This window comes from Lissotriton vulgaris, chromosome 10, assembly GCF_964263255.1.
Source record: "Lissotriton vulgaris chromosome 10, aLisVul1.2, whole genome shotgun sequence".
NCBI lineage: Eukaryota > Metazoa > Chordata > Amphibia > Caudata > Salamandridae > Lissotriton > Lissotriton vulgaris.
In genome coordinates this window covers 22,808,647-22,823,932 of record NC_141698.1, presented here as the reverse complement: position 1 = coordinate 22,823,932, position 15,286 = coordinate 22,808,647, and the positions used below count along the sequence as shown (strand labels likewise).

Genomic DNA, 15,286 nt, shown 5'->3' with positions numbered 1-15,286 from the left:
GGGAAGGAATGGTAGGGCCTCTGCCCTTTTTTAGCCCCCTGGCTGTGCACAAGGCACTCAGGTCTTTGTGGCTAAGGTTGTCATATCTGGATGTTGTCCCTATAGGATCAACTATTACAGGAGCAGAGCCTGAAGCTCTATCTGTATCAGACATGACTGCTAGTGAGGTGTAAGTGGTGCACTTACCTACACTAAGTGGTTTCCTACTGTACCTTGCTAGTGAGTTGTAGTCAGGGTGTGCTAATCCCTTTAATCTACAACTACTAAGTTCAGTAGAACTTAATATGCTAAGCTTTTGATTTATATGTACCTAGAGGTACTTGATGTGATCTTTCAATTTGATAAAGATTGCAATGGTAAAACAAACAGCAAGCTCAAATCCGCACCGCTGCACACCAATGTGAGAAGTTGGCCTGATAGGTAGTGTTTCCAATTCTGGAACCACTGGTTATCAGTCCAAACAAACCCCAAAGATGTCAGGTTGTAAGTCAACCTTGTAGACAAGCTATCCTAGTGGTAGCATGGACTAAGCAGCCTTAAAGGCTTAACTTAAGAGGTCGTGTTAAGCGAGCTGTTTTACCACATACAATCCTGTAATCAAATGAAAGGACACCACACAAGTATATATTATAAAAATATATGTATTTATTACTAAATTACTCCCCAGTACTCTTTATGAGGAAAGGGGCACAAGCGTTAAATCAAAAGCACTGTTACACATAGAAAGTTGCACGTTTATGGATGAGGGCGGGTGGCCACTCAGACCATATATCAAAAAAGTGGTATAAGGAACACTTTACGAACAATGGTTAGGCCTAGGGCCTAGAGATTCGCTGGGAGCAGTCAGGACAAGCAATGAAGAAGTCGGGAGTAGCCCACAGGAGACGGGTGCAGCACGGAAAGTGCAGCGCGCACCAATGCACTGTCAATGGTGCGTAAAAGTCAGTTAAAGTGAATAAAAAGATACTTCCGCTGAACCTAGGAACACAAAACTTTAGACACAGACCCTAGAGGTGTGTACCAGTGTAAAGACACCGGCGTTGCAAAGTTACCTCACCCACAGGCCGTGGGTGCACAGGGTCGAAGTGGCGTCGGGTTCTGTCACGCAGGTTCTGGGTGCTTGGAGCTGTTGCAGCTGCAGGCGCTGTGAAGCAGAAGTGTCCGGTGCGATCCAAGAGTGGATCGATGTAGAAAAGTACCTGAAAGCAGAGGGGACAGAGTCTGGGTCACTCAGCAGTGACCAGGGTGGAACCAGGACGGAACCAGGCAATGTCGGGCGCAATCAGGCGGTTGTCGATAGGCTTCTCTCCGCTGTCACGTGGGCTCTGGGGCATCTGCGACGTCCAGGAGCAGGTCACGATCTGTCCCACGTAGGCTCTCGCCGTCAGCACCGTCGGCTTGAAGATTGTAGCAAACAGCACTTGGCAAAAGCAATCCACGCGGAACCGGGAGATTGCTTATCACTCGAACCAGGAGGGTCAGAGTGGGTGCTCCTTTTCACAGGAGCTGGTGCAGATCTGGAGCAACCAGAAAAGCAAGTCGGATTTCAAAGTTCGTCGGCACAGGGGCCACAAGCCAGCTGGCAAGTGACCGGGCCAACGCGTCGAGCGCACACAAGCAGAAGGGCCCCACGCAGCACTCAGCGAGTGTGGAGGGGTGAGCTTTGGTGCAAGTGGAGCTCGGGGCTGGGGCTTCTCAAACCCCGGTGTACAGCTTCGAGGGTCACTCGTGGGCCGCACGGTCAGCGTCTCGTGGCCTTTTCAAGATGGCGTGCCCCACGCTTCCGGTCGCCTCCACGGGTCTCAGCTCTGCAGGGACTGTGGATCGGGCAGGTAGAAGGCAGGCAAGCTTGATCTCGTCGATCTCTGTCGCTCGAGTTCCGGCGGGAACTGCAACAAAGCAAGGGTCGAGGGCTGGATGGTGCCTGTTTGCACAGGGTGGTCACTCCTTGACCACAAGGGAGATTCTTCAGTCTTCTCACGTCGTGTAGAAAGTCGAAGGGTCCAGATTTCGTTTCTTATGTTTCTTCAGGATGATCTGAGGTCCGTTGGGACTGCTCCCCCTCTTATTCGAATCTAGGGGGTTGGACATCCTGCTAGGTCCCCTCCTATGGGTGGGACCCAGGAAGGGGGTGGTTACACCCCTCTCCTTTGATCCTGGCCGCGCTGGGACAGGGGCTGGGAGGCCCCAGAACCGGTTTGGCCGGATCCTGCAAGGGGCAGCCTTGTGCTCCCCAGGCAGTGTCTGGTTTCATTGAAACCTCCCTACTCCAATCCACTATCTCCTGTCTGGGGTGGTTTGACACCGCCCTGTGACAGGAAACTCTTTGTCCAGGCCTCCTCTGCCGGGTTTCGGTCAGCAGCAGGAGGTCAGACCCGTGTCTGTGGCAGGGGCATCCATTTTGTGGATCTGAGGCTCATTTTAAATCAACCGCGTTTCAGTAAAGTAACATGTCTTCTCCCTCTAGAAGGGTGGAATGCTATCCCCGTCGCCAGAACTGGCGAGGGGATAGTATTCCAATTCGTATGACACCTTACACGACATGTTTTGATAAAGCCAAACCAAAGTTGCTATATAACCGCGAGGATTATAATGCGCTTAAGAGTATATGGTATGGCATTATCCCGGATCAGCTTAGGGAGTTGTTCCCGACAGCTGCAGACAGGCTCAGCTCATGCCAGAGCACCATCTCACATAAAACCACGCACTCTGCCTCCAGGATTGATGAGGCCTTCCATAGGAGTGGCTTACAGGCTATATATGTGTCCAGATATAGGTTTAGATATAGGTATACTATATCTAAGCAAGGGGTGATTACACCCACTTGCCCCAGCTGAGTGATCAGCCAGTTGTGTCAATTTAGATAGCCAGCCAGGGGTGGCAAAAGATATGCTGCAGCCCCTGGTAGGCCTTGGATGCACCTATGCCCTGGGCACCTATAGTGCTCTGTACAGGGGCTGATAAGGTGACCCAAGCCAATCTAGTTATGCACCTAGGGTACATGGAATCCATTTTACAGAGAGAGCAGATAGCCTGGGGCCCTGATTAGCAGGGAACCAGGCCAACTAAGTCGAAAACCAGCTAAACACAGGGCAAAAAATCTGGGGTAACCATAGTCAGGTAGCCACCTTCCTACAGGTACAAAACACAGGAGGCTACTATGCATACAAATTGCAGGAGATGGCGACCGTGAAATCGAGCAGTAAGGTGTGGAGCGATGGAGGCTTGCAATGGCCAGCTGCAGGCTAAGGTGGGGAGTATTCTGGTTTTGGCTGACAAGGGTACCTGTCCTCAGTTTGGTGGTGAAGGGAAGCAAGACGGTGGCCGGAGAGCATTCAACTCCATCGTCTTTCATCCACCGTCCCCTCTAACTGGAGCAGAGACGACTAAGCAGGAGATCCGGGAGACAAGTGTGGTGACAGAGGGAAGCAATCATGTGGTCATTCACGAAGCACAACAGAGGAGCAGAATCCAGCTAGGAGGAAGCTGGTGGAGAAGATGAACCGCCACTCGCAAGGCCTGAAGGCGAAGTGCTTCGCAGTATGAGTGCTTTACATACAAACGTTTAAAGCTAGGACCTCTGTTGCATTGGAACGTCCGACCCAACAAGGAAATGCAGATCAGCAAAGTCCAAGGAAGGTAAACCTACCTAAACTACTGGAGGTTGAATGCGACAGCCCTTGTTCGAGGGCTACCTCAATCCTACGTTGAAAACCCGTGAAGTCTGGTTGACTTGTGAATAAGGCTAAGAAAGCCTCCAGAAGCAATTAAATGCCTAAACCCAACCAAAACTGTTTTACTTAGTTTTGCGCCAGATGTGGGGACACAAACAACTGTGCCAAGGAGCACACTAATAGCTGGGGCCTGAAGCTCAGAGCCGTGATTTACATACAAACTCTGATGTTGTGGCCTGCTACAACCATCTCAGCATCTTAAGTTGAAGCTAGGGCCATCTGCCAGACAAACTTCATAACTTTCTGTGGAAGCCGATATCTGCAAGGCGTGAAGAGTCGAGCACCCTTACATCACATGAATATTCAGACTCAATTTCTGAACACCAGGAGAATGCATAACAGTAAAAGATATGTACATTTCGGATTTTATCTTCAACTGAGAGGTTCTGTACTTCTGTGTTTCCCCAGGCGCTTCATCTGGTTGAAAGATATTGGTTTCCTGGTAGGGCGCCAACCACCTGAAATGTAAACCTGCACTAGGAAGCGATTCAGTGACTGTAGCCAGGCAAAGGAAAGCATGCGCTGCCCTCACTGAAGACATCTCTTCTGGAGCTTAGGTTTTGTTCACTTTCTCAACTCACTGGCTGAGAAAGATTGTGGGGAACTCTCATTCGAATACTACATATCGGTGCAGAAATTCTCTAAAGATCAAAATACAAATAAGGACATTTACCGCACAAAAAGGGACCAGAACTGTCGCCTCGAAATGAGCCCCACTTGCTGCCCAAGAATTTGGTCGTTTTGCTGGAGAAATTCATATAAGTAGCAGTTTTTTACTCAATCTTTTGATGGCAAGGCAGTGTAGGGCATGTAAACATAGAACCCATTCATGCAGTTAACCCTTTCGATGCTCATGACGGAACGGTTCAGTCATGAGCGTCGGTTGGCCTGTGCTCATGGCGGAACGGTTCCGTTCAGCACAGCGCAGGAATCTGCGCCGCGCGGATGTGGTTAAACCCAGGCTTACTGCCCAGTGTTTTGCATGCACCATTACTACTCTGGTAAGCCAGCTGGTTACTGGGAAGACGAGTGCGGAATCCTCGGGTTCGAGTCCGGCATGAGTAGCTGTGGTTGGTGGACGAGAGGGACTTACGCAAGCTTCTCTGTGTAACCGCCCGCGCTGCCTGTTTACGGTGCATACGGTAGGATCTGTAGACAAGAGTCAGAGCACGAGTTGTCAACTTAAAAAAAGGTGCTCAGTTGAGGCCCACTCTTAGTGGTTATGCAAGGTCTAGTCTATATGTCTGAGCCGTATAGGTTTATCGCAGCCGCCTTGATCGGTTCCGGCTGCTCGTGGTCAAACACCCCCTGACGGATATGAATCATAGAACTGCCCGAGCTGAACCTCACCATCCATACTACTTAGTGAATTATTTAATATCATCCGACCACTCTATAATTCAGAAAGAATAGGGCTCTAAGAGGGTTGCATTGATCCCAGGATACTGGTCATTAGACCTTTTGTACAAATACCGATGCTGTGCAGAATGCTTTGCCAATTTCACGATCACAAGTAATTCATGAGCTGTCGGGATGCAATGAAGTTTACAAAGCAAAGTTCTGGAAGACCTTTGAACGGACAGTGGTGTTGAGCTAGGTGAAACGGCGCCACTCAGGAAAAATTGCACATATATTAGTTTCAATAGATCCTAAATTCTGAACGGTGCTGTAGGGTCAGGTGAACCACCAACCTCCCCCAAAATTGCGGCCAAGGCCACTGAATACACAAAGGAAATCCTCAGCACACGTCTGTGGTGTATCTAAACATTTATCTGCACATTGCATGCATAAATATTAACTAGGCCTGGGTGGTAAATTCCGTTCCGCTCGCGGAATTTGGGTAATTTTGCGTTCCGCAGAAAATCCGAAATTTCCCAAAATTCTGCATTCCGCTACTTCGCGAAATTTTTTGCCCGCAACTTTCTCAAGGCTCTACAATCTTTGTATATTCTTTTCTTATGTGGTGATAACTCCAACCCACAAACGGTAACATATCGGTCTTCTGCTTTAAAATTGGTTTTTCATTCAGGAAAAGTCTCCGTCTGACCAATCCACGAGCTCGAACGGACAGCTTCCTCACCAACGTAGTCCAGAAGCCGTGACTCAAGTGGTTTGGAATTATCACCACATACGAAAAGAATATAACAAAGATTCTAGAGCCTTGAGAAAGTTGCGGGACGGTTTACCAGTGTATGCAACGAAACACGTGTCAGCTGAAGAGATACATAATAAAGAAAGAAAAACAAGAAACTCAAAATACTGTGTTCATATTTATGCATGCAATGAGCAGATACATGTTTAGATACACTACAGACGTGAGCTAAGGATTTCCTCAAAGTTCTAGAAGAGTCCACAGCAGATTCAATGATCATAGTTTACTTCACCACTGCTCAGGAACACACTACACTGTCTAATTAGTGACTATTCGCACTACACGTAATGCTGACCAACATTAGAGTAGTGCTAGTCTTTGATAATGGAGGTTTCCATTGGCAAGACTCGGAATCTAGTCAAGCCTCTCGCAACGATAGAGCGGCCGGTCCAATCAAAGCCCGGAGCCCTTTCGGGAATGATCCAGACGCAACCGCGGAAAAAGAATCTGAAGATGGCGCCAAAGAGTGGGAGCTTCCGCAGGAAGCGTGCCGACGTCACCGGAAATACACCAAAAGGTGGGACGTCGACACCGACCTGGGCTACGAAAAAAAACAACAACAAAAAAAAAAAAAGAAAAGACTACAATTCCGGAACCAACCACCAGACCGCAGAATAATGCACAGCATAGCGAATCCAGAAAGATTCACGCTGCAAAACCCCCAAACACCGACCAGACACCCCCGCGAGTAAATGCAGGACCTCGTGCAAGGGTTTAAGGCTGGCGGACAATTGTTTCGAGCAGAAGAAAACAGTCTGAAGAAGCATTGTCAAAGCTAAAAGGTCTGCCCTTGGCCAGCATGCACTTCCTTTACACACATATACAACATAATAATTTTTTTTTTTTTTAAATCAAATTAAGTCAAAGTGCTGGTGTGTAAATGTGGAGGGCATAATCTTGCGCAGAAAAGATGTAAGACATTGATCCTCACAGTGGGATGCCCTTCTTCAATTATAGTGCCTACTCTACACTTCTCTCTTCATGCAGTGACAGACACAAGGTCCTCCCTACAGAAAAACTGTTCCAGTGAACATATGGCCTGAATGCTGAATTCACCCTGGATGCAATCAACTCCACCCTTTTCAACAGCGACCAAGGGTGAGACGGTGGCGCTTCGAGGCTCCAGCTCACAAAATGCTGCCAGGAATGGTCTCTTAATGGCTGCTTCAAGATATCATGGGAGTAATTTTTGAAGATTTATCCGCCTTTGTGTTTTTTCAATAGAAAAGCAAAACTCTACTGGTGGTGGATGAGCTCAGCTCCTTAAAGCGGTCAGATCCCAGACCAGTCTGCAAAGGCGTGAATCCCAGTAAGAATGACTCCGCCTTTCATCCTTCTCTTGTCAATAAAAAAGACTACCGTGGACGGCAATAATAGTGTAAGATGTAAGCCTCTCTTATTATCGATCCTTGTATGTATCCACGCGAAAGGACGGCTCCATCCATCAGGCCCACCCGAGAGGCACACGCGTGTGTGTGGGCAGTAGATGCGGGCATACTGCAGCCAGCTGAATCCTGGGTGAGGGCGCAGGAAAGATTGTTCGTAGTGTCCTATTAAGCAATGTGAACACTGAATTATTTTTTTACTGAAAACTGGTATAAACAAGATCATTCATAATATGACTGTGAAAAAACAAGCTTTTAGTAAAATTAATAAAGACAGTCCAAATGAAAGGGACCTACAAGAATTTTGGGAACGTTTGCAAATACACGACGTTCAAGTGCCACTTATTTAACCAGAATTAGTTAGTACACTGCTTTCTTAAACGACATCCAGAACGACTGAACAAAGTGCAAAAGGTAAACAAAATATAATATCATTAGTGTATAGAAACATAAGAGGGAGGACTCACAGCAACCAGTGAAAATGTAAATGTGTCATTTGTAAAGCACTATATAGTGAGCGAGCATAGTTTTTATTGTGTACGAAACCAGCACTTCTACCGGGCTTCGGGCCACCCATTGTCGCCATCGGCTTTCTCGGCAATTTCGTTGCTTGCCTCTTATTGGATGGCTTCCCTACCTCTGGTTGTATTTCGCTCTCCCCTGGAGGGCAGCTTTCTTTCCATCCCTTTACCTGGACAACTTGCATCCTTTCACTGCTTAGATTACAGCAAATATGTTGTCTTTCCTTTCCACGTTCCGTGGGGGTGCATGTGTTTTCCTGCTCTCCCTTGTGTGACACTTCTCTCTGCAAATCCTCACCCCTTTCTCTGTTGCTCTTTCAGTCACCCCAACTCATCAGTTGGTTCCCCAGCCCTTTCCCGTCTGGCTTGTTTTGCTATTTTTCCACTGCTCTGACAACTTTGCTCTCCCATCCTCTCGCCCGCTCCTCTGTTGTATTTTTTTGTGTTTTTTGTTTTGATGGGCACAGTAGCTACACTTTGCTACGAAGCTGCGGTTTTGTTTTTGAAGAACTACTGTGCATATTTTTTTATTTCAAAAGATTTTATTAGAAGAAGTATGGTATATACAGACAGGTGAAGGCATAACATGTTTTTATTTTACTACTCAATGGTTTGTGTCTGCCATCTTGAACGTGTAAATTACAAATAAAAAAATACCACCAACCAAGATCCGCCTAAAGCCCAAGGCTGAGGACCTCACACCGCGCCATAGCTGCTTGAAGGGCAGACTGGCTTGTGGCCTGGTCCACCTAACTTTAGCCCTTGTGACAGAAGCATCTCCCAGGCCTGCCTCAAACAGGGGATCTACCAATCCATAACCAGCAGAAGAGATGCTCTACATGGTCTAATGCTCGGAGATAAAAGCATATTGATTAGGAAATCTCCCAGCCCAGTGCCCACGGCCAGGCACAGAACTCTTCGCGGCCGAGCAGAAGTGACCCAATTGTTAACACAGGGTGAAGCTCCATGCCTGCGGTCGGGTCAGACCCCGATGCCATAAGGCCTTGGGGCAGAAGAAATCCCTCCCCTGGTGTCTACGAGGGACAGTTCTCAGTGGGCGGTCAGGGGCCATGATGTAGGTTCGACTCTACAGGGATCTCTCTACAGGAAGGTCACTGGTCACAGTAAGGTGGAGAGTACAGCCCTGGAGGAGACAGATCAGCAGGTCTGTAAACAGTAGAGGTCAGTCTACTGGGGGCAGGGACAGTCAAGGGAACTAGTACAGAGGGGGCAGGTGTGAGGTCGGGGAGCTGGGTCTTCTGGGGCAATACAGGAGTCAGGAAAGGGGAGAACTGCAGCTTGGGCAGATCTATAGAGGCCCGGGCCTCCTACAGACAGCAGGAAGGGCTCAAGTACAGAAGCGGGGCCTTCTGGGGCAGAGTGGTGAGAGGAGGGCCAAACCTACTAGGGAGGGCTGCTCTTCATGCTATAAATAAGGAAGCAGAGAGGGAGAAGGGGTAAAGGAAAAAAGAGAGAAACCTACTGCATTCAACAGGCGGTGTCTTTAGTTGAGAGGTCAAATGAGATGCGACTAGGTCAGTGTAAGGAGAGGGACCATCGACTGGGCATGGCTTCGAAGCCTGCTCCCTCTTGCAGGATGTGGCATAAACACCCAGTGCCTGGGCTTCATCATGATACCCAAGTCTGCCATTGTTGGTGCTACTTTTACAGGAGTGACAACAAGTCCCATTTTAAGGTGAGGGAGAGAGATTCATCTTTCAGTACGGTGTACCTGTTGCCCGTCTTGCCAGGTGTCTGCAGCATTTATCTTTCTTACTAATTGGGGCTTTTTAGCTGCCCTTGAAGCGTCTTGGCATTAAAATCAGAACACTGATGTCTGAAGCTTTGGAAAGTGAGCATGTGGCTTAGATTTCCACTTTGGCAACCCACACCGGTCAAGATCTCTGTTCCAGTCACATCCATGCAAGTCTGCGAAGAGTCAGGCGTCTAATGGCGAGGAGAGACCAAACGTACCTCTGAAATTGGCTGGTTTGTCGATGTAGAAGTCTCCGTCCCACACGATGGAGAAGTCCACGGAGATATCGCCCGATTCATCCCCTTCATAAACGTACTGCAAGAGAGCACGAGACAAGAAACTGGTATTAATAGTCAGTTTTGAGACACTCCACCTCACCTCTTTCACCTTCATATGCACACGAACACAGCATGTTGAGGCACAAAGTAGCAAGCATTGGCAAATCCAACAGGACCGACTTGTATTTGCTAACTAGGCCACAAGTAGACCGGTGTTGTCTTCATGAAAGCTTAAAAGCACAAAAAAAACAGACTGAATGGCTTGCCAATTCGGACAATCGAATGAGCAAACAATATTGCTTTAGATACAGAATGCACATAGGAGATAAAGAACAGTATGTGACTAACAGCGCAATGATTGAATGCACTTTCAGATGTAAAACAGTCATTCGGGATTTCCAATGGAAGCACTTCCTAGAAGGTGGACTGATGCACAAAGCAGAGAACAGCATGAAGTGAACAAAAATGATGGATCCAAAGGCCGCGTTATGTATATTTTCAATGCGTCCCAGGTGCGCCTTCAAGCTGAACCGGAACACTTAGGAGACACAGACCCACTGCCAGACCATGCACTAGATTGCAGAATAATGCTCAGCATGTGGCCCCAGAGCAGTAATTGTTCTTCTCTTTGCAGCTCGGCTTAGGCCTGGAAGTCACACGTCGTCATCGAATGGGTGATTTTGCAGCTGGAGTGTATGCTGAGCAGGTTGGGTGTTGCTGTTGGCGCGGAGTCATTCTCAGCAACCACAACATGTCTTTCTAATAAAGTCAGTACTCCTCTTTGTACCGGAAGTAGCCCAGATTCCTGCTTAACCAATGGCCTTGAGAGATTGGGAGCCTGTTCATCTCGACCCGATTGGGAAGTTGAGTAACACCTGTTCCTTGGGAGCATTCACTTTGAGATGTTGACAGAGTGCAGCCTTAGTTTAAGGTGAGATGAGGACTTTTTTACGTGAACACAATAAACAAGAGAAGGGATACACTGAAATGGGAGTGAAGAGGAGAAAAGGGTTCATAGGTTGGATCAATGAAAGGAGACCGTGAATGATCACTCCATTTATAAACACAAAAACAATGAGCAGAGAGGCGCTTATGGCAGTAAGACGTATGCTTGTGGGTGATTCCGAAACAAAGATTGAGAAAAGAAGTGCGGTAAAAAGGCGAGGAAAGGTGCAATCTTGCTAGGATTAAAAGGAAGGCGTTCCAGTCGTAGTCGCTGCTCCTGTAAGGGGCAGCTTTCTGGCTAGAGAGGTCTTGATTTTGAGGGTCTCAAGGAGCAGAGTCCTTGCATCTTAAGCCACTGGATGTGTCTGAGATTGTCCTGCGTTTGACCAAGAAAGGATGGACTGTGGTTGTTTAGAGCCTTGTTGGTGAGATGCAGAGTTTGAAGCAAATCCGAGCTGGATGAGAGGGCCGAGTGAAGGTCACAGGACCGGAATGATGCGGCTGGGATACTACTGAATTGGGAAATACCGCCTGTGATTTAAGATTCAAGAAACAATGTGCTTTGTGTGGTGTTACATCATTCGAGCGCCACTTCACCTAATGCCTTAAAAGGCCGTGTTCAGTGCAGGCTCTGCGGGCCATGCCAGTCTTGCGTATGTGTGGGGTTATTGTCCTGGCGGTCAGTGCCTCAAATGCACATCTCAAGATACGCAGGTGGAAGCAGGACAAGGCTTGCCTCTTGCTTCACCACTGGGAGCCTCGAGGGACCCCACTCCCTGAGTTCTGAAAGTGTGCAGTCCTGCCACCCTCTAGAAGGGGCTGGGCTGGATAAGACGAGTCTCAGCCCCGAAGATGAAGCAAAGCTAAAGAGACCTTCTTTAGAAGCACCACAGACTCATCACAAGGGACCAGAGAGGTTCACCCCATGCGCATTACTCGCAGATGGCTTGCTGGAATGCTTGGAGAGAGAAGGCAAGACTCCAGGCGATGTGGAAAGCATCGAGGGGTTTCAGCCGACATACCTGCAAGAGATCGGTGGACACGGGTGGGAGCCATTGTACACAGGGGTGTAATGAAAAATGCTGCCTCCCGGGCAGAATATACTGTGGCCCTTGAGGTTCCCATATCTCACATAAATTCATTGACCGTAAGCTGGAGGGAGGGCCCTAAAATGGTAAGGGCTCCCCTGGGCCTCAGAGGTCTGTATGAAGCCCTTGTGCATACACGGACTTCCTTAGGTTTCACCTCGAGGAACGGAGCCTGCTCGACACAGGATCTATTTCTTCTTCGTCCGAGTCCATCATCTTCACCTCGTTGCCCGTCTGTGCTCCAGCAGCTAGTTCTAGGCAACCAACATTCAATGCTTTGAAATGACGTCCATACTGATACTGCAGCCAGAGTCACTGGAGCCAGTCTGATGCGTAAACGACCTGTTCCTGTGAGAATAGACAACATTCCGAGCAGGTAAGACGGCCATCTTGATGCAGGGTTGCGTAAGCCTGCCCCAGTGGGCTCAGGGTTCGTTCTGACAACAAGCGGTCTTCGATCAAACTCCGAGCGACTAAAAAGATACAGTTAAACGTCTGCTGAAGGGTTTCATGACTCCAGTTGTCCTTCAGGGTCAGTCTTATATTTTAAAACTCTGCTTATGGGCTTTTCAACTTTACATAATCCAAACGAAAACCAAATAAAGCCACAACAGTAATTGTGTGTACATGCATCCAGACAATAAAAACCGACCACAACCTTCAGTCTGGTTGAAGTACAACCGATACAGGCAGAATGATCTTCGGGTGCGCACCATGCACCCCTCAAGTTTAGTATTTGCCTGGTGTGCCTAGTCTCCTGATATGAAAGTGATCCCACGCATTTCGGACCGTTAGGCTCGTTAGCCGACACGCTGCCTGCGGCGCTTTATATCAGAGTATCTTCACATCGTTAGGAGCATACCGCTGGCCTTTCATGCGTTGAACTCATCGTCCTTCATGATGCTTCACTCCGGTTAAAACCGCAAACAGTTTTTGAAACGTCCCATTATTATGTTCGAGCTTCATCCTATCTAGAACGGTAACGCCAGCCTGTTGAATTGAGTAACAAGAAACTTTGAAGCGTCCGTCTACAGCATTTTTCAAATATATAGTACAATCGGTCCGGTATAGTGACTGTTGTCTCCAAAACCAAGTCAAGACGCTTGTGCCTATCTGCTTTTCGACATGTTTGTTATACCTTTTATGAAGGACATTTGAAGCCGTAATACATCCTGACTCTTCTCTCGAATTGGGCTTCTTTGTGCAATAGACGGCTACCTGATGAAGGCATGTATGCCGAAACGCGCATTGTGAACATCTGCCGCACTGCCTGAATCAATGCTCCGTCCGTTATTGGATTTGTATATATTGACTGTTAATATCTGCTTTATAAAACGATTGTATATGAATCATAAATTGTACATTTGATGATAAACAACATAAAATATAAAATGTTATACTTCTAAATTAATAAATATATCACTATATCCTCTGTCCGTGTCCATATTGTGTTAATAGGGTGTCCCTTGTTTTATATGATAATTACTTAGCTCACTAGCAAGTTGGTACAGATATGTAGATAGATATCATTTTCTAGCTATTACCTTTCTTACTTTAGTTAATTTACCCCTATGGTATAGCTAGCTATTCATGTAGGGGTCCCTTGTTTTCCTTAATATGAAAGTGATCCCTCGCCGGGGTCCCCAAATCTCAGTGCGTTTCTGTGGGAAGCCTCTTGCACACCGACTCCTTCATGATCGAGCAGCAGCCCATCCCCCGAAGCCGTTCGGAAAAGTAGGGGTCCCCTATAGAGCAGCAGTGGGGGGCTAGGTCTTGCTTAACAATCGTGCATCCAGTACCTATCAATTGGTTCTGACCATGGTGACCATTCCAATTTGGGCGACACCCTTAGACCAGTCATCTTCGGGTCGGTTTGAAATAGCACACTATTGATTCTAGTGTATCCAGAATTATGACCTTATATATTTGGATAAACGGGCAATCCCAAATCACGTGCAACAAGTTGCCCATGTCCAATTTACATCAAAGGCAGTGTGGGTCCTCCCCTTCTCCGTCTTCCACAATTTGTGCAGGGTGACGTAAAGCCTATAGAAATACTTGCATTGGAGGAGTGGTAGTGGGCAGGGGTCACCAACTTTCTAGCGGCTGTCTTAGTTTCTGCCCAGACTTCATCGCCCAACTCCCCAAGTCGGCTTCCCATTTTTCGTTTAGTGACACCATTGGGTCAGGGACATTTACTACCGGGTGTTCGGTACAGATGGGAAAGACCCTTTTCCCCAGTAGTCCCCACAGTGGGCTTGGGCTCCAACAGGTGAAATTCCGGAACTGAGACCAGCGACTGTTATAAGTTTCCAATGCATGTCGTAGTTGCAGATAGACGAAGAACTGGAACCTGGGAACCCAAATTCTGCCGTCAATTGGTGAAAAGACAACATGTAGCTATGAGTCCAAACCTCGTCCATCTTCGAGAGCCCCAACCGGTCCTAAGTCTTAAATCCAAGCATTTTGGATAGTTCACCCTGCCAGGACCCGTTCCATAGTGTTGTCAAACTCTTCTTGCCTTCCCTCCATTTTACGGCCCTGTGCCGACACTCCATGGGGACTGCCGTTCTAGGAGGCGTTGTCGCCAGAATGTTGTTCCTCTAGAACCATGCCCAAGGGGCGGGCCAGTCAGAAGAGGCTCCCTCGAGCCTTGCTGCTGTGTGAACATCCGTGGGGCGAGAAAGCAAAAGACACTCAATTGATGGACAGATTGCAGAACAAATCAAAACATTCACCACCAGTCAAGAGATCTGGGTTAAATCCATCATTCTTTTGCTCGCCATGCCAACTCAGTTCAGACCCAGCCATATGCAAATCAGCCTTGACCCTGTGCCTCATGGGAACAGTCCAGTCCGAACTGCAGAGCCAGGTCCTCCCTGGACCGGAAGCACTGAGGAAATTCTTCGATCTCCTCCCGCTGCCAGCCAGAAAAACGGTGGCTGTGGCTTTAATTAACTCCAGGTTGGACTACTGCAACGGCCTGTATGCTGGAGCTAACAAATCAGTCCTGCACCGATTGCAGATGGTCCAACACGCCGCTGCGCGCCTAGTACTACGCTGGCCACGTAGATCCTCAGCCTCAGCGGCCCTGAAGGCGCTACATTGGCTGCCTATTAGTAAAAGGGTCTTATTTAAGATACTTGTCATCACGTTCAGGGCGTTCCAACAGCAAGGACCTAAATACCTCTGCAACGGGTTTAAGAAATATCACCCCACCCGCTGTCTGAGATCTGCTAGCCAGAACTTGCTTACTATCCCTCGCTTCAAGCTGACTACAAGAGGTGGCAGATCCCTCTTCTTTCTGGGCGCTAAGGCCTGGAATCAGTTACCACCCTCCCTAAGAGCATTATCCCAGGAGACCCACTTCAGGAAAGCATTAAAAACTTGGGTCTTTTCTTTAACCGATGTCGCCTGCAGAGCCTTG

General features: G+C 48.0%; 1 protein-coding gene across 1 annotated transcript in view; it reads right to left on the bottom strand.

Annotated features, from left to right (window-relative positions):
- Positions 1 to 15,286, bottom strand: part of PLXNA3 (plexin A3) — a 522,917-nt gene that overhangs the window by 99,999 nt on the left and 407,632 nt on the right. The window contains exon 11 of the mRNA XM_086940293.1: positions 9,767 to 9,863. Within this exon, the coding sequence (XP_086796419.1) occupies positions 9,767 to 9,863 (97 nt within the window). The remainder of the gene's footprint in view (positions 1 to 9,766; positions 9,864 to 15,286) is intronic.